General features: G+C 42.5%; 1 protein-coding gene across 2 annotated transcripts in view; it reads left to right on the forward strand.

Annotated features, from left to right (window-relative positions):
* The window catches only part of LOC122804338 (spectrin beta chain, erythrocytic-like), a 2,132,081-nt gene that overhangs the window by 1,852,665 nt on the left and 259,723 nt on the right, over positions 1 to 19,693 (forward strand). For both annotated transcript variants that reach the window (XM_044074141.1, XM_044074142.1), the window contains one exon: positions 1,881 to 1,977. In XM_044074141.1, coding sequence (XP_043930076.1) covers positions 1,881 to 1,977 — 97 coding nt within the window. The remainder of the gene's footprint in view (positions 1 to 1,880; positions 1,978 to 19,693) is intronic.

Genomic DNA, 19,693 nt, shown 5'->3' on the forward strand with positions numbered 1-19,693 from the left:
AAATCAACAAAAGAATGGCTTCACCAGAAGAAAATTAAAGTTTTGGAATATCCCAGCTAGAGCCCAGACCTAAATCCATTAGAAAATCTGAGGTGACCTGAAGAGGGCTGTGCACAAGAGATGCCCTCTCAAGCTGACAGATTTGGAGCGCTTTTGCAAAGAAGAGTGGGCAAATATTGCCAAGTCAAGATGTGCCATGCTGATGGACGCCTACCCAAGAAGACTGAATGCTGTAATTAAATCAAAAGGTGATTCACCAAAGTATTAGTTTAAAGGTGTGCACACTTATTGTACGTTTTTTTTTTATTTTTTATATTTTTCCCCCCTAACAGATTTGTTTTTCAATTAAATTATACAGGTTATAGGTCACATTAAAGGTGAGAAAAGTTTTGAAATGATTTATTGTGGTCTCGTTTTTTTATAGCACAAAAAACGGGCATTTTAACAGGGGTGTGTAAACTTTTTATATCCACTGCATGTAGTAAGGGGACATAAAATGAGTAGTAGAGACGTGAAGATGCAAAATAATAACATGTTAAACTGGGAGGGCTGTGGAGTAGTTAAAGGGAGTTATAGCTGAATGAAAAGGAAATGATGTTAAAGGAGAACGAAGTACACTGAGAGGAGAAATAGATGAGTTGAAATGTCATGCTGGAGATTCCAAGCAGGATTGTCCTTTATCATGGAGATGGAGAAAGGTTAAGATATTAGTAGAGTGTAGTCATTTGGAGAAATGTAGAGTATACTGCAATGTGGTAGGGTGAAATTGTGAATTAAAGGAAGCATTACAAGAATGAAATTAAAGCCAGGACAAGCTGCTCGTGGTTAAGAAAGCCATATGTATTAAAGTGAAGTACATTAGCATATAAAGTGTCCTTTTTCTTTAGCAGTAGCATTGCCTTCAAGTTCAGTGATACTGATGATTTTAGTGGCTTACCAACTGGCAATCACATACTGTCAACAGTGAAAAATATTTTTTGCAGGTTAAAGATCCACCTAGCAGAACAGAGATCATTTTTTAAAGTAAGATGGAGAACCATCGAGACTGGATAGAAGGGGAAATCTTACAAGCCAAGTTGCAGTCTTACATATTGTCAACAGTGAAAAATATTTTTTGTAGGTTGAAAATCCACCTTGCAGAACAAAGATAAGCTATGTTCCTGTGAACATGATTGTGCTGGTGGTGGGGGGAGAGCTGTACTGAGGTGTGTGTTTCTTTTTTTTTTTTGATGCAATGACTGTACTATTTACAAAACTTGGAATATTTAGTTTTCCTTCATTTCAGAAGGAAAATTCCTGTAGATGTTCTAAAATGTTTTTTTTTTCTTAGTTTGCTGTTTTTGTATGGGCATTTTCCACCTGGAAGGATATAAGTACTAGGATAGCTGCCTATATTTGTCCTGTGGAAAAGGGCTACATGAAAAGATCCATGCATGTTTGCGTGTGTATTATATAATTTATTGTCTTGCAAGACAGAGCAAGATTATCTTGGTCATTCTGGAGATTTGCTGAAAATCAGATCATTTCTAGCTCTGCTATGTATTATGCAACTAACATCTAGTGGCCATTTTATACATTGCAAGTAAAGAGAAAAAGTCAAACATTTCACTGCTGGATAGATGAATGACTGGATTACAAGGGAGACTGGAAGTACCCATATGGTATGCCCACAGAAAAGAAACAAAAGGAAATCAGTCATCTACTGTTATGGTGAGTATCTCACTGTAGTTCTTGACTTGAACACATTTTTATTTTGTATAGATTTTAGCTTCACTAGTAAGTATTAGACCATTTTTAGGGTTGCCTTGCTGTAGAAAAAGAAGTTAATAGAATTAAAATTAAACACCAAACAACTTTAACAAATATTTGTTTGATTTTAGAATGCAGGATGAATTTGAAGAACAAGCCCTATCCAGGGAGCACACTGCTTTTGAAACACCTGACTTAAGTCAACATGTAACAGTACGGCAACCACCGGTCAGTTAACAATCTAAATTTTATCATAGCTTTCTTCATCCTTGAGGTTCTTCAGGTCACCTGCAGTGAAATGATCAATAAATGTTTTGTTTTGTATCATTTTTCTGGCTTTTGGTTTCTTATAGGCTTTTTGTCTTTGCTGTCTTCAAACTGCTTTCCTAAAAATGTGATGTTTCATACCCAAGAAGTTTTGTTTACACACAGACTAGTAATTCTTCTGAACTGATTTAAGTTTCTTATGTTAATTTACCTTCCATAAATATTTTTTTTTAACTTGTTCCTAACTTCATTGTTCAGCAAGATTTATAGTCATCATGTATACGTCATGGCTTTAAATTGCTATACCAAATCTGTGAGAGAGCTTTATATAAAAGTATTGATTGTTACAATACCCTGAAGAAATTCTGCAATGATATTGTTTAAACTTCAAGTCCAGTTCAGTCACACTGCATGGTAAAGAAGAAGAGCTAGTGTTAAATGTGTATCATTTTGTCGTAAATGGAGTGATTCTGTGATGCGTAATTTGCCTCTACTAAACATAGAGATGATGCCTCAGTAATAGTTCTTTGAAGTATAGGCTTAAACTTGACAGAAGTAATTGACATCCAGGTGCTTACTCCCCAAAACCTTCACTGTTTTTGTTTCTAAGATTTCTGCTGGTAGAATGCTGTGCATCTATTACCCTTGCTTTGAGGAATACATTACAGTTTTTCCAACACCCAACATGTTGCTATCAGAATTCATCAACTTTTGTTCTAAGTAATATGGACCTCTTGAACTAATTTAAACCATTAATATTTTGAAAGTCTTAATGCTGTTCCTGCTGATCTGCAATTCATTTTAAAATGTTTGTATCATCAAAATGTTTTTGATGTAGAATCTCCCCTATTTTAAGTGTCTGCTTCTAAACTGCTGCTTCTTAGTGAGTTTCTGAAGGTGAATTCTAAAGCTGGTAATATTTGTGACACCCCCTCAACTGGACCAGTAATCAAGAAGCCTCAATCCTCACCACTGGCACCAGTGGGGGATGTAGACTTGGAGGATGACAAGGTACACACACTGTCAACAGCAGTTTTCTGCTTCAAGTGCAATTTTCCTTAAGGGCACACAAAGACCACAGTCAGTTTGAGGCTGGTTTCTCCCTCTTTCTCCAGATTCCCACTAAGACTCCCCACTGACATAGTTATAGAATTGAAATCTCAGCTGAGTGGCCAAGCCAAGACCTCCAGCACCTGCTCTGTCCAGCCAGTGCTTTGTATCCCTTCCCAAGTAGCTGACACACACACACACACGCACACACACACCTGGGAAAGGGTGGCACAGGTGTACTAGCTATGCCCCCTTTTGCCCAGACTATAAGGTAGCTATCACTGCCACCAGCCAGCTCCTTATCACCTACTTTAAGGCCCTTAACAAAGGGTGTCCAGTCTTACTGTGTAACGTTACTATTAATACAAATGGTAGTTTGACCCAGGAGCAAGGCTATTAGGAGTGGCCCACAGTGTCATTAAATAAATATGCAAGTACTCTCAGAACTTAAATATCTCTTGACAGATTCAGCCACAATGAAAGGTTTAAATATATTTAATAATAAACAATAAAAGAATAAGAAAATACACAGTATGTATTTACAGTGACATCAGAGTTCAAAATCACAGGAAATATTTAAACAACATTGTAGGACAGTCTCAACTAAGTAGAGAAAAACATCTAAACTATGCTTCACTATATTCCTGACTGAATCTAAGAGAATTACCTTACCCTAGTTGAGTTACTTACTATAAAGCAAGGCAGATGTGGTGAATGGATCTTTAGTTGTTATCAGGTCAAAGACAGAATACAGAATGCTGTCTCTCACAGAGACATCTCACATTAATATCTCAAATATTACGGCTGGGATAGCTTGCAGAATGACATAATTTCTTGTCATCTGACTCCTAGTTTCCATGCCCCAAAACAACCATTGGTAGCAGCTCATAGTATTTAGCATCTACCTGTGAAAATACATAGACCTCAGCTCTTTTGGCAGATGGTGGAAGTCATAAAACAATTTACATTCCTCCACATTTAAAGACAATACAGAAAACTTCTCAGTACAGGCATTGTGTCTCCTTATTTCTAATGCAGCTGATGACAGGTTGAGAGAAGCAGGCGCCAGAATAGCTATTCATCAGCATGCTTGGATGCACCTCTGACTTCATGGAATACTTCAAGATAGAAATGCTTTCTAGAAGTGAACAGAATGGCAAGACTTTGCAATTGGAATCTGCTTTTCTACCCCTCAATGGACCTTCTCCAGAATCCAAAAATGAGGTAAAAAATTGTGGTTCTCCAAGTCTCAAAGCTTTGCCACTGATGCTTCTAGTGGTAGACCACCCCAGAGTCAGAGGGGGTGTAATCATAATGGACATCACCCCAGTGGCAGAGGTGGACTGCAAAATCAAGGTTTTTGGGTTTTCTTCTCTGACAGGTCTTTACAGCAGGGATACTGTTCTCTCCACCCTTTGGCCTGGAGAACCATCACCCAAGATGTATGGGTGCAGAGTATCATAAACAGAGGCTATACAATTCCTTTCCTTTGTCATCCTCTTACTCAAGAAAATGTCACGATTGTTCCATCCATATGATTGAAGACAGCAGCACAGTAAGTAAAAAGCTACTAGACAAATGTAACATCCAGGAGTTTCCACCAGACCAGGATGGTGCTGTAGTTTACTCAAGGTTCTTTTTGGTGTCGAAGAAAAATGGGAACCATAGGCCCATTCAAGACATCAGTCACCTGAATCAGTATAAAAAATGGACAAAATTCTTGATGGTCATAATTCATTTCATTCTATCATTATTCAGAAAGGATGATTGGATGTGCTTGATAGACTTCCATTATGCATACCATCTCATAAAAATTGACAGACATTCCAGGAGGTTCCTCCACTTTCATCTGGGAGCCAGTCACTTCTAGTTCAGAGCCCTGCTCTTTGGTCTCACCACAGCTCCTCAGGTGTTCATCAAATGTAAGGCAGTGGTTGCAGTTCATCTCAGACTGCAGGGTTTCTAAGTGTTCCCATTTCTGGATGACTGGCTCATAACTGCTCTCACCAGGAATTTTATACAATCCAGAGACTTTTTGCTTTCAGGTATGTTCCCAGTTAGGAATAACCGTCAGCCTCACAAAGACAGAAGTGCAACTGATCCAAATGATGTTCATTGGGGCCCATCTAGATACCATGTTGCAGACAGCCAGATTACAAGAATTAAGGATGCACACCCTTTGACATCAAATATAGTCAGTTTTCTCCCATCAAAAGCCCCCAGTCAGATGCATTTTGATGCTTCTATACTTGATGGTAACGTCAATCACTGTACTCATGCAAGACAGATTTTACATAAGAATGTTACAATGAACTCTTGCAGTCCCGTGGTCAATGAGATTTCAACCAATGAACTTTCCCCTGTGCCTCACACAGATTTCCACATGACATGGTAACTAGTATCGAAATAAATATCCAGAGGTAAAGCAAACAGTGGAATATCAGGACTTGGAAACCAATAAACCTTTATTAAAAATAAATTGCAGTATTGAAATAAGTTAAGTGCTTTCGTCCTGCCAGTGCAGGACTTCCTCAGAACTAACATCACTTCCTGCTTCTTGCATATAAGTAGCATTTCCTTAATTGCCACAAGTAGTAATTATTTGTTTAATTAATCAATAAAAATAACATTAAAAATGTTATAAAAAGTGTTGCAAAAAAGTATATAAAGTTTAAATCTCATAACCCAAGCCTTCAATTATCACAGTAATTCCATTAAATGTAAAAATGTATTTAAAAATATGAATATGAAATATAATATGTAAAATGTAAAACATGTTCGTTTGAAAAGTGGCCTGTTGTCACCTCTAACCATTACAGTGTTTAAGTTTCAAAACACAATTTATGTTAGTGTTCATTTAAACCTGGGGAATTAAAAGACCAGATTTGCAGAAGTCATATTCAGTGGAGGATGAACTCTCCAATACTTTCTCAGGGTTGACCTTTTGTTCATCCTTCCCTCCAGGCCACAGTGACCACAGACACTTCCCAACTGTGGTGAGGTGGGGGTCATTTCATGAAAAAAACACAGAGGCCAGTCTTCACATCAGTGTCCTGAAAATGAGGGTAGTTCTGCTAGCATGGCAGGCTTTTCTGGATTCCAAGGGTGTGATTGCCATACAAACAGACAATACGTCAGTGGTTTGGTACATCAACAAGCAAGGGGGAACACGTTCTTACCTGCTGTATCGAGAGGCCATTAGAGTTTGGCAGTGGTTAATGTCTTCCCACCACTTTCTATCAGCAAAGCACATCCTGGGAAAGTCCACTGCCTTAGCAGACATCCTGAGCAGATCTATTCTTCCACATCATGAGTGGTCCCTCAGTGCAGTAGTGGTGGAGCATATTTTCAACCACTGGGGCCAACCTTGCTGCAATCTGTTTGCCACCCCCCTCCAACACCAAATGCAGGAGTTACTTTGCCCTGATCCCCCAAGAGGGAGGGTTCCCAAGGGATGTTCTGGTCCACAGTTTGGGCTGTGGGTCTCCTGAATGCTTATCCTCCCACTCCTCACATATTGAAGTTTCTGCAAAAAACAATGTGGAGGAAGGCGACAGTGATTCTCAGTGCCCCCATTTGACCTTGACAGGTGTGGTTTCCCATTCTTTAGTCTCATCTGATCCACCCACCATAGGTGTTGGACCCAACTCCAGACCTTCTCTTTTGCCCATCTGGGATGCCTCACACAGACATTGCAAGCCTCAAGTTAACCACATGGTTTCTCCAGTTCCTTTGATTAGACAGTCCAGGCTTTCATCACAGGTTGTACATCTCTTGACTTCTTCACAGAGACCTTTTACCAGAAAAGTATACAGAAGTAAGTATAAAAAATGTTCTATTTGGGCATCCAGCAAGGACAGATCCTTTCTCATCTCCTCTTCTTGCTATCCTGGATATTCTGTCTGGCCTTTTTTCAGGATTCAGCTAGCTATTCTGTAGTCAACGTCCAGTTGATGGCCATTTCCAGCTTTCATATAGGATAAAATCAAACTCCATTTGCTTCCTTGAAGTTGTCCTTCTTAAGGTGAACTTTCTTCCTTCGGCTTCCCTCAGGGATCCTTATCCAACCTGGGATGTCACGATTCTTCAGGCATTAATCAGACCTCCATTTGAACCTGCAGCTACACTTGAATTTAAATATTTTTGCTGGAAAACACTTTCTTGTGGTGGTTACTTCTACCTGCAGGATCTCAGAACTTCACACTCCTTTTCTTCTAATCTCCATATTTGGTGTTTCACAAGGACAGGGTATTGCTGAGGCTCAACCCTTCTTTTCTTCCCAAGGTAGCTTCAGATCTCTCATTGAACCAAGCCATCAGTCTTCCAGTTTTCTTTCCCCATTTTTCCAATAAAGGAGAGTACATGCTACATCTTTTGGAAGTGCACTAACAGATCAGATTTATTTGCACCATACCAAGAATATTAGATCTTCTTCGTCTTCTTCTTTCAGCATTTCCCAGTTAGGGGTCACCACAGTGGATCACCTGTTTCCATTTCTTCCTGTCCTCTGCAGCTTGCTGTCACACCAACCACCTGCATGTCCTCTCTAACCACATCCATAAACCTTATCTTAGGCCTTCCTCTTTTCCTCTTACCTGGCATCTTCATCCTTAGCAATCTTTTCCCAATATACCCAGCATTCCTCCTCAGCACATGTCCAAACCAACGCAATCTCATCTCTATGGCTTTGTCTCCAAACTGTCCAACCTGGGCTGACCCTCTAATATACTTATTCCTAACCCCGTCTATCCTCGTCACACCCAGTGCAAATCTTAACATCTTTAACTCTGCCACATCCAGCTCTGACTCCTGCCTTTTTGTCAATGCCATTGTCTCCAACCCATATAACATAGCTGGTCTCACTACCCTTTTGCAGACCTTCCCTTTCACTCTTACTGGTACCCACTCCACCCTGCCTGTACTCTTCTTCACCTCTCTTCCACACTCATCATTACTCTGAACTGTTGATCCCAAATATTTAAACTCATCCACCTTCGCCAGCTCTACTCCCTGCATCCTCTCCATTCCTCTATCCTCCCTTTCATTCACACACATATATTCCATCTTAGTCCGGCTGACCTTCATTCCTCTCCTTTCTATAGCATATCTCCACCTCTCCAGGGTCTCCTCAAGCTGTTTCCTACTCTCACTACATATCACAATGTCATCGGCAAACATCATAGTCCACAGGGACTCCTGTCTGATCTCGTCTGTCAACCTGTCCATCACCAGCGCAAATAAGAAAGGGCTCAGAGCTGATCCTTGATGTAATCCCACATCCACCTTAAACACGTTTGTCACTCCCACTGCAGATCTCACCGCTGTCACACTACCCTTGTACATATCCTGTACCACTCTTACATACTTCTCTGCCACTCCCGACTTCCTCATAAAATGCCACAACTCCTCTCTAGGCACCCTGTCATATACTTTCTCTAAGTCCACAAAGACACAATGCAACTCCTTCTGACCTCCTCTTTACTTCTCCATCAACAATCTCAGAGCAAACATCGCATCTGTAGTGCTCTTTCCCGGCATGAAACCATACTGCTGATCACTAGTCATCACCTCCCTTCTTAACCTAGCTTCCACTACTCTTTCCCATAATTTCATGCTGTGACTGATCAGTTTTATCCCTCTGTAGTTACTACAGCTCTGCACATCACCCTTATTCTTAAAAATCGGTACCAAAACACTTTTTCTCCACTCCTCAGGCATCCTCTCACTTTCCAAGATTTCATTAAACAATCTGGTTAAAAATTCCACTGCCATTTCTCCTAAACACCTCCAAGCTTCCACAGGTATGTCATCTGGACCAACAGCCTTTCCATTCTTCATCCTCTTCACAGCTATCCTTACTTCCGCCTTGATAATACATTGCACTTCCTAATTCACTATCCCCACATCATCCAGCCTTCTCTCTCTCTCATTCTCTTCATTCATCAGCCACTCAAAGTACTCCTTCCATCTGTTCAACACATTCTCCTCACTAGTGAGTACATTTCCCTCATTATCCTTTATCACCCTTACCTGCTGCATATCTTTACTAGCTCGGTCTCTCTGTCTAGCCAATCGGTACAGGTCCTTTTCTCCCTCCTTAGTGTCCAACCTTTCATGCAACTCTCTATATGCCTTATCCTTAGCCTTTGCCACCTCTCTTTTTACCATGCACCTCATCTCCTTATACTCCTGTCTACTTTCTACATCTCTCTGACAATCCCACTTCTTCTTCGCCAAACTCTTTCTCCGTATACTCTCCTGTACTTTCTCATTCCACCACCAGGTCTCCTTGTCTTCCTTCCTCTGTCCAGATGTCACACCAAGCACCTTTCTAGCAGTCTCCCTTATTAGCTCTGCTGTAGTTACCCAGATATTCGGTAACACTTACTGCCACCCAGTGCCTGTCTTAACTCTTCCCTGAACTCCACCTCACAATCACCCTTTTTCAATTTCCACCATTTGATCCTTGGTGCTGCCCTCACACTCCTCCTCCTCTTCTTGATCACCAATGTCATTCTACAGACCACCATTCTATGCTGCCTAACTACACTTTCCCCCGTCACCACTTTACAGTCTCCAATCTCCTTCAAACTGGCCCTCCTGCATAGGATACAATCCACCTGTGTGCATCTCCCTCCACTCTTGTATGTCACCCTATGCTCCTCCCTCTTGTTAAAATACGTATTCACCACAGCCATGTCCATCCTTTTTGCAAAATCCACTACCATCTGACCTTCTGCATTCCTTTCCTTAACACCATAACTACCCATCACTTCCTCATCCGCTCTGTTCCCTTCACCAACACGCCCATTAAAATCTGCTCCGATCACCACTCTCCCACCCTTGGGTACAGTCATCACCACTTCATTCAACTCACTCCAAAATTTTTCTTTCTCATCCGTCGCACACCCAACTTGCGGAGCATATGCACTAACAACATTCATCATTACATCATCAATTTTCAGCTTCATAAACATCACTCTATCCGACACTCTTTTCACCTCCAAAACACTCTTGGTATGCCATTCCTTCAGTATAACCTCTACCCCATTTCTCCTCCCATCCACACCATGATACAACAACTTGAACAGACCTCCAATACACCTGGCCTTACATCCATTCCTCCTGGTCTCTTGTACACACAATATAGCAACCTTCCTTCTGTCCATCATATCAGCTAGCTCTCTCCCTATACCAGTCATGCTGTCAACATTAAAAGTTCCTACCCTCACTACCACACTCCTAACCTTTTTCCCTCTCTTCCTGCCTTCGGGCATGCCTTCCCCCTCTTCTTCTTCTCCTCCTTCAGCCAACAGTGGTCCAATTTCCACCAGCACCCTGTCAGCTAACAGTACTGGTGGCGTTCGTTATTAACCCAGGCCTCGACTTATCTGGTATGTAAATCTGTATTGGTTTCCGCATATCTCATTTGGCAGATGTTTTATGCCAGATGCCCTTCCTGATGCAACTTTCCCCATTTATCCGGGCTTGGGACCGGCACAAAGAAATGCACTGGCTTGTGCATCCCCAGTGGCTGGGTTACCAAGAATATTAGACTGAAAAAAATTCTATGTATCCTGTTCTGCTAAACTGGGTAAAGGGTTTCAAAACTAACTCTTTCCAAATGGCTATCTGAATGCATTTCCCATGAATATATGGAGAGGGGCATGTCTCTGCCTGGCACTCCCAAGGTTCCGTCTACTGGGACAATCACTACTACACCTGCTTTTTTACTCCAGAGTACCAGTTGATGACATTTGTGCAGCAGCTACTTGGTCTAATTTCCACACCTTCATAGCTCACTACAAACTGGATTTGCATTCTAGGTCCAGAGAAGCCTTTTGGTTCAGCCATTCTCCAGAAAATCTTTTCATGAGATCTCCCAAGGTTTGGAGTAGCTGGGGACTCTGTCTCATCAGTTCAGGACAAGTAGAAGAGACAACATCGGGTACAAAAGTTATGTATTTTCCATAATGATAGATCCATGTTGTCTGCTTTCATGCTCCTCAGCTTCCTTCCTTTCAACCCTACAACCAAATCTCTTTTCAAAATTCCTTGGTTCTGGAGCAACTACCCTGATCTCTTGGGAGAATAGTCATATTATCTCTATAATCTGTTACTCAGGAGTACCTGTATGCATTTTCAGTAATTGTTCCTATTGCATGGGTATATTTGTCATTGTTCTAGGAAGTGAGTAAACTCATTCGATGTTAGGATGGGAAATATGATTAAGGGGAGGAGCCTGAGCCATAGATGCAAAATTCTGGAGAGTGGACGAAGTTGGAGCCATTCAAATCCAAAGACCCATCAGTTAAGGACAGAAGCAGACAACAGTGATCTACCGTTATGGTAAGTACATAACTTTCGTTGTATACCTACTGCTGTCGGGCTAGTCCCAGAAAAACATTTTTGTAGCAGTTATGTTATTAACATCTTTTCTCACTCTTCACCATCAACATTTCCACATGGCAGTGAAGATGTGCTCATAAAACAGGGGATCTTTCATCAGTGTAGCTCCTTCTTGCTACCATTTACATTTAGTGTTGTAACTCACCAACTGATGTCACTGTTCCATATTGTTTTCTACTGTAACTTTTCTATACTCCATGAGTTCCCGTTTTATTGACTTTTATAATCACCACTATATCAAGGGCATTGAAGTAACTGTTTTCCTATAGTAAATCCTTGTAAACGATGAAGCAGAAATGGCCATTCTGTGGCATGAAGGGATAAAGCCCTGACTGTAATGTGACATGTACTCTGAGTTTGAATAGCAGTTTGAGGGCCTATAGGAGCTCGCAGGATAAAACAGGAGTGAGTGGCCACTGTCTGCTTGCCCATCCTGGGGAAGGGAAGCAGTTCTGGCTTGTCATGTGGGTGTCTAGTTGTCTACTCTGAGGAGCCCTGGCTTCCATGTGTAATCACTCGGCGAGCTAAGGAGGACACTCAAAGGGCAGCTGTAACAGAGAAAGAAAGAGCTTCTGCACTAGGGGAGAGACTGGCCTGCTCCCTACCACCCAGCTCTCACAGCAAGAGAATGAGTTCATGTGGGATTCTCAGCCAGGAACAAATGAGCTGGAGGACACTCGCCTGCTGGGGAGTCCCCAGCTCCCAAGACTGCAAAATGAATGGCATAAATGGGTGCAGGTATGGGTGCCATCGGGCTTAGTTGTGTGAGGTTACAAAAAATGGGGAAGCAAAACCACCATGAGCTCCTTGAGAGGTGTGAGCTTTGCCTTGGACCAGACTATGGCACAAAAAAAGGTGACGCTGCTTAAATGAAGTTATGCTGGCTTAGATCTTAGAATATTTTCTGCTACATTATAAATGTATTATTTTCTATGCTTGTTCTTTCTAACAACTTGCATCCAAGATCCTAGTCTCTCTTTCCATCTTGAACTCCTTCTGTTTAAACATTATCCTTTTCCACTTGGATTTACAATCTTTAGCTTTTGTTATGTATATGAGCCATAACTGTGTAGCTCTAAATTATCCCTTCAGATCAGGTAACCCTAAATTACTTTGGTGTATGAGGAGAAGTAACTTATTCCTTTACCTCTTGCCCTCTTCCCCTCTGAGATAAATTCCTCCAACTATTAATTATTGTCCACACCTTCTTTGGTTGATAAAGATATATGTGACGTGTATATAAGAATTCTTTCTTCTTCTTTCGGCTTTTCCCAGTTAGGGGTCGCCACAGCGGATCACCTGTCCGCTCATGATTGGCAGTGAAGTTTTAAAGTGTCGAGTTGCCAGCCCAGCACCCAACCTTCCACAGAAGGCACACACATGCACACACTCACACCTAGGGCCAATTTAGAGTGTCCAGTCCACCTACAGCATGTCTTTGGGATGTGGGAGGAAACCGGAGCACCCAGAGGAAATCCACGCGACCACAGGGAGGACATGCAAACTCCGCACAGAAGGCACCCCAGCCAAGGATCGAACCGGAGAACCTCTTGCTGTGAGGCAGCAGTGCTAACCACTGCACCACCATGGCCGCCCAAGAATAAAGGGACTAAAACCATTTTTACTGCTTGTATCTTACTATTCATATCCCTTTCCCTTTTTTTCCTCCCTTCGCATTGATCGTCGTGTTAGTTGCAAAAAAAAAAAAAAAAGGAGGAGGACGGAAAGGCTTTGTCAGCCGTCGGAATCTGCTTCTCTAACCCCCAATGGTCCTATTCCAGGAACCAAAAGGGGCAAAAGAATATGTGGTTCCGGAAATCACAGTCCTTTCGTGACACTCAGGAATATTCGTACCCCAGAGGCAGAGGGGGACAAGACCGACACCATCCCAGAGGCAGAGGGGGATCCCAGAAACTTCGGGTCTAGGGAACCTTTTTCTGACAGACCCGCACAGCAACCCTGAGGGGTTGCCCAGCTGCTCTACTCTGGAGGCAGTCGGGGGAAGATTTTCCTTACATCCAGCAGCATGGGAATCCATTACTGCAGACCGCTGGGCGTTAAACATCATATCCAGAGGATATTCTATCCCCTTCATTTCATGTCCCATAACTCCAGTATGCTTTCCAGATGTTCCACCCGCTCACAGGGAGGCTGCAGCCTTAGAGGTTTCGAAGCTGCTACAAAAATGAGCCATCAAGCTGGTCCCCCCAGATCAATCCAGGTCAGGCATCTACACCAGGTTCTTTTTAGTGCCAAAGAAGACGGGGGACCTAAGGCCCATTCTGGACCTGTCTCTCCTCAACCTGTCGCTTGAGAAACAAAAATTCCGGATGGTCAGTCTATAGTCCATTCTACCGTTTCTGAGAGAATGCGACTGGATGTGCTCATTAAACCTCCAGGACGCTTATTATCACATCAAGGTCCACAGGAGCTCCAGGAGATTTCTACGCTTCCGGCTAGGGGCCAGTCACTTTCAATTCAGAGCCCTACCCTTTGGTCTCACCACAGCCCCCAGGGTGTTCACCAAGGTTATGGCGGTCGTAGCAGCTCATGTGAGACTTCAAAGCATTCAGGTATTCCTCTACCTAGACGACTGGCTCTTCGCTGCATCCACCAAACATCTCTTGTGTCAGGCCCTACACTACTTCCTCGGTCTGGCTCACAAGTTAGGCATCACGATCAATATCAACAAGTTCCACCTGGCTCCGGTTCAGATCATAGACTTCATCGGGGCAAGGTTGGATTCGATTCAGTCAAAGATTTTTCTCACCCCGGAAAGGATAGAAAATCTCAGACTCCATGTATCAGCTATCTTGGATCACTCGGTAGTCACAGCAGCCGATGTTCTCAGGGCCCTGGGTTCGATGGCAGCCGCAATCTCTATCCTCTCTCTTGCACGTCTTCACATGAGAGTCCTTCAGTGGACTCTAGCAGTTCAATGGTCCCTGGCTAGACATTCCAATGAATTTCCACATTCGCATCAATTGGACATGCAGAACGTCACTCCAATGGTGGCTTCAATCAGCGGACATTTTCATGGGGTGCAGCTTTCTAGCCCCTCCGGCTCAGGCCACGGTGACCACAGATGCTTCCTAGCTCGGGTGGGGGGGGAGCACTTCCTGGGAAGAAAGGCCCAGGGCACGTGGTCCCCTCCAGAGACCAAGCTACACAACAATGTCCTGGAGATGAGGGCAGTGCTTTCAGTGTTGAGGGCCTTCCACCCTGTCCTACCTCCGGGGACGGTAGCCATTCAGTCAGACAACATGTCTGTAGTCTGGTATATAAACAAACAGGGAGAGACCCGATCCTACCCCCTTTGTCCCGAGGCCATGAGGGTTTGGGAGTGAGCCATATCCACCAGCTGGTTTCTCATAGCAACACACATCCCGGGACACTCCAACATTCTAGCGGACAGTCTCAGCAGAGCAATCCTTCTGCCTTATGAGTGGTTTCTGAAACAATCAGTGGCGGAGAAGATCTTCTGTGTTTGGGGTCAACCTTGCTGCGATCTCTTCGCATCTCCTTCCAACATGAAGTGCAGCAACTTCTTCGCTCTGATCCCCCCTTCGGGGGATGTCCCCAAGGACGCTCTAGTCCATGCTTGGCCTCCCGGGCTACTGTATGCTTATCCCCCATTACCTCTTATTCCAAAGTTCCTTCAGAGAGCTTGCCGGCTGCAGTGCAAAGTCATTCTCATAGCTCCCTTCTGGTCGCATCAAGTGTGGTTTCCCTTCCTATGGTCTCACCTGTTCGCTCCTCCATGGACTCTAGATCCATGCCCGGATCTGATTTCTCACCCATCGGGTTTGCCGCTGCCCACCCTGGACAGTCTCAAGCTGACGGCATGGCTGCTCCAGTTCCCATGATCATCAGGACTCCTGGACGTTCGTCCCCTGTTAAGAATATTCTGGTAGCTTCTCTTAAAGCCTCCACTAGGAAACTACAATAGCAAGTGGAGACGTTTTTGCATTTGGGCCTCTCGGCGCAATCTGAACCCATTTACAGCCCCCATTCCAGTCATACTGTATTTTCTGGCCGATCTATTTCAATCAGGTGCAAGTGCTTCTACCATCAAGGTTCAGCTGGCTGCCATCTCTAATTTTCATGTGGGTGAAAATAAGGTTGCTCTGGCTTCTGCCAAATTGTGTAAAGATTTCCTGAAGGGCACTTTTTTATTGCGACCACCAGTTAAAGAAACGGTGCCCCCCTGTGATCTGACTTTAGTCCTTCAGGCCTTGACGTCTCCCCCCTTCGAGCCAGCCGGTTCAGTTCCGATGAAGTTTTTGTCATGGAAAACAGCCTTCTTGGTCACCATCACGTCAGCCAAGAGAGTTTCAGAGTTGCAGGCCTTATCTTCCTTGCCCCCTATTTGGTTTTCCACAAGGATAGGGTTTCGCTGCATACGAACCCTTCCTTTCTTCCCAAGGTGTCCTCAGCAGCCAATATTAATCAGTCTATAAATTTGCCAGTCTTCTTCCCAAATTTCCAAAATAGAGGTGAAAGTAAGCTTCATTTATTGGATGTCCATAGACAGCTTCATTTTTACCTCCATAGGACTAAACCCTTCCAGAAGTCGAATCAGTTGTTTGTCTCTTTTTCGAAACCATTTTTGGGCAAAGCAGTTTTGAAAGTGTCGTTGGCAAGGTGGATCACTCTTTGTATTGCACAAGTTTATAAGGACAAAGGTTTATCTCCTCCTGGTGTATTGAAGGCTCATTCCACTAGAGCAATGGCCACTTCTGCAGCTTTCTGGTCAAGAGTTCTGTTAGACGATATCTGTGCGGCAGCGACTTGGGCCAGTTCGCACACATTCATCTCTCATTATAAATTGGATCTTATTTCTAGAGGGAGAGCATCCTTTGGCTCTGCGGTGCTCAGAAATATCCTTCCATAAGGGCCTCCCAGGAATACTAGTAGCTGGGGACTCTGTCCCATATGTGCAGAATGAAAGAAGTCAACTACTTCAGATAAAGAAGTTATGTTCTTACCATAACGTTCCATCTGAGTAGTAGACTTCATTCTTCTGCACCTTCCCTCCCTCCATCCCCCTCAATCTTCAGGTTTTTCCTGTTTAGGATTGTGGTTATGTTGCCACTTAGTGTCAGCAAACTCGATCTGGGGCTAGATAGGAGAAAGTGATGTAATATTGGTAAGGGAGGAGCTTGGAGCTCAGAGCTGATGCTTGAAAAGTTTTGCTGGCTCGGATCCGAATCGGATCCGTATACCCCATATGTGCAGAAGAATGAAGTCCACTACTCAGATGGAACGTTATGGTAAGAACATAACTTCTTTATTTTTTTAATCCATACACCTAAATAATTCTTTTTATCATGTCCCCGTGAGTATGGGTACTGCTGCACTAGTTCATGCGTGGATACATAGTTTATAGCTATAGCCTTGATTGTATTTTCATTTACTTTATATCACAAAAAGACATGAAATGATCTCAAAAGGTTCCACAATACTGGAATGACATTTTCTGGATTTATCAAGTTCAAAATAACATTATCTGCAAGTAAGGATTACCATACCATTTATATCCTTGAATTTGTGAATCCTTTTTTGGCAGTTTTGCCAAGAGCTCTAAATATAAGGCAAATAAGAAAGGAAAAGACAATATCCCTGCTTGGTTCCTCTGTACAAGCACTGCTTGACAGATAGAGGAAGAGCTTCCCATGTTAATCCTTGTCTCCAACCCTTCATACATCCTTCTTATTAGTCCTTTTATTATGTCATGGAAGAGAAATGCTACAATTACCATAAGTACAGACTGACTCTTCCAAATTCTCTGTATCACATCCAACCAAAAATTACAGCATTTTCATACTCTTGCTTTCCAACCTGGTTATCATTGTTATATTAATGCTGGCAAGTTTTTGCCTCCCATCCACAAATCCACATTGATATGTATTTATTAGTTTTGGCAACAACTTTGCCATTCTGTTTAGTATAGACGTAAACACTTTATAATCATGGTTTAAGATTGAAATGGGCCTATTATGAAACTGAATCTGAATCTGACAGATTGGCTCCCTGTTGATTGAATACACACCACTACTCTTATCTCATATCTTCCTAGCTTAGCTAATTAATTTTTGAACCTTGTCTTCCTCTTATCTTGGCATAATGAAATCATCTGTAAATATTTCCATTTGGGCCTTTTCCTGGTCTCACTGTTCCTCTGCTTTACACAAATTTTCATAAAACACAGTGTATGTAATGCCTCTACAAGATAAGTTTGGTTACAACTCTTTCTACTTTCTGTTACCTGTGTTGCTGTGCCATGAACACTAATAACCAAACAATTAACACAAGGGCTAAAGGTGGAGGTGTCTCAATATACATCAATAACAAGCATGCCTCTAAGATGGTCAGACAGGATGATGTGCTGAAGCTAATCCACCATAGTCAAAATCCCGTACCATATCCAAGCCAGCTATAGGTCACCCTCCATGTTTTATGAAGCTCACAATGCATACTTTGACCTACTAGAGACACTTACCATCCAACGTAACACCCTACTCATGGGAGACTTTAATTACCCCTCTGTAGACTGGGAATACTACATGGCTTTAAATCTATACGCACAGTGAGTCCTAGACTTTGTAAATGCAAACAACATTGACAAAATAGTGAATACACCCACTAAAAGCTGCAACGTACTGGAAATCATACTCATAAATATGGACCCACCCCCAATGTCTCATCCTCCCTGATAAGGTCTGACCATAAAGCTGTCTTCTTGAAATCAAAATCAACTCCATAATCCCATTAAAACCATTAACAATTAGGAAGTATTCCAAGGCAAACTACCTTGTATTAACTAATAGTTTATCAAAATTCAGTGCCCTTCCTAACCCCAAGAACACAGCAGCCTGTGCTGAATTGCTGTCAGAAACTCTGTACAACTTTTTGTCACTGACTGCATAGAGGCTGTTATACCTATCAGAAGTAAGCCCAAGACTAGCTCCAGAAACAAACCAACCTGGTGATATCCCAAATTAAACAGGATATACAAAAAAGGAAAGAATTATGGCAAAAATCAGGAAGAGTAATTCACAAAAAAAAATAAATAAAAACTCCCTTGTCAAAATAGATAGACAACTAAGAGGGCTTATTAAGTCAAGCAAAGCTAACTTTGAGGTTAAGATATCTCCCAGGAGAAAGATAACCACAAGGCCTTCAACTATGAAATATCAAGAGCAGCATGCAGCAATGTGCTGAACTGGTGGTTAATGCTGCCCCAATCACTGAGACTGGTGTTAGAGCAAACCTGCTAGTGGACAAATTCAGTTCCAACTTTACCCCCTCTCACCCGTAAACCATCACTCAAAACAGTGCCCTCAAACCTAACCCCCTCCAACTATAATTAGGGAGCATGTACTGGCTGTGCTGACTAAAGCCAAGAACCCAGCCTCAATGGGCCCAGACAACATCCCAGAATGCTTCCTGAACAGTCTAAAATATGGCTCAACAAAACCCCTGCAGTTGTTATTTAGCTATAGTCATAAAACAGGCTTTGTGCCACATGAGTGAAAGACTGCTAGTCCTCACCCTTCAAAAGGGAAGCCCTTCAAAAAATCCTTGAAACTACAGATCCATTAGTGTGGTTAGTCTTATTTGCAAAGCCATGTTAAGAATTGTCATGGAAATTATCAGCAAGAACAAAGTACACCTCCAGACCTCATACTTACTCAACCTGGTGGATTTTTTTTTGAAAAGGGGACCAAAGCAATTGATGAAGGCATGATTGCATAATGAAAAAAAATTGTACTTTTTGATCAGCTCTTCTGGCTTTTTCACTCATCAGTGAAAAGACACATTGATGAAAGGTTCTGCATTGACTGTAAAAACAAATAATTTGTATACCTTAGGTCCAAATACCTGAGCTACTCTTTATGACTAGTGATATAATATCAATTGCATGATTGTATGACCTCTGCATCTATGTAAACTGAGAGCACATCAGACCCAATGCCACTTAAACATCTGCAGTTTATCCATCTGAACAGATGTAATGGTCACTCCAGTAAAACCAACACATGATAATATGACCTGAAAGCACCTCCTAGACCAGATGTTTTGTGTTTCACTGTTGCAGTCATCACCTCTGGGTTTTCCCTGCTGTAGTAGCCCTCAGCCGGCTCGAATACCAGAGTCAATGTTTTTCAGTATTGGCTGCTGTTGCTTGCTGACTAATTTCAGGTCATCAGTGCTA

Source organism: Protopterus annectens, chromosome 6.part0, assembly GCF_019279795.1.
Source record: "Protopterus annectens isolate FY-2018-M chromosome 6.part0, PAN1.0, whole genome shotgun sequence".
Lineage (NCBI taxonomy): Eukaryota > Metazoa > Chordata > Ceratodontiformes > Protopteridae > Protopterus > Protopterus annectens.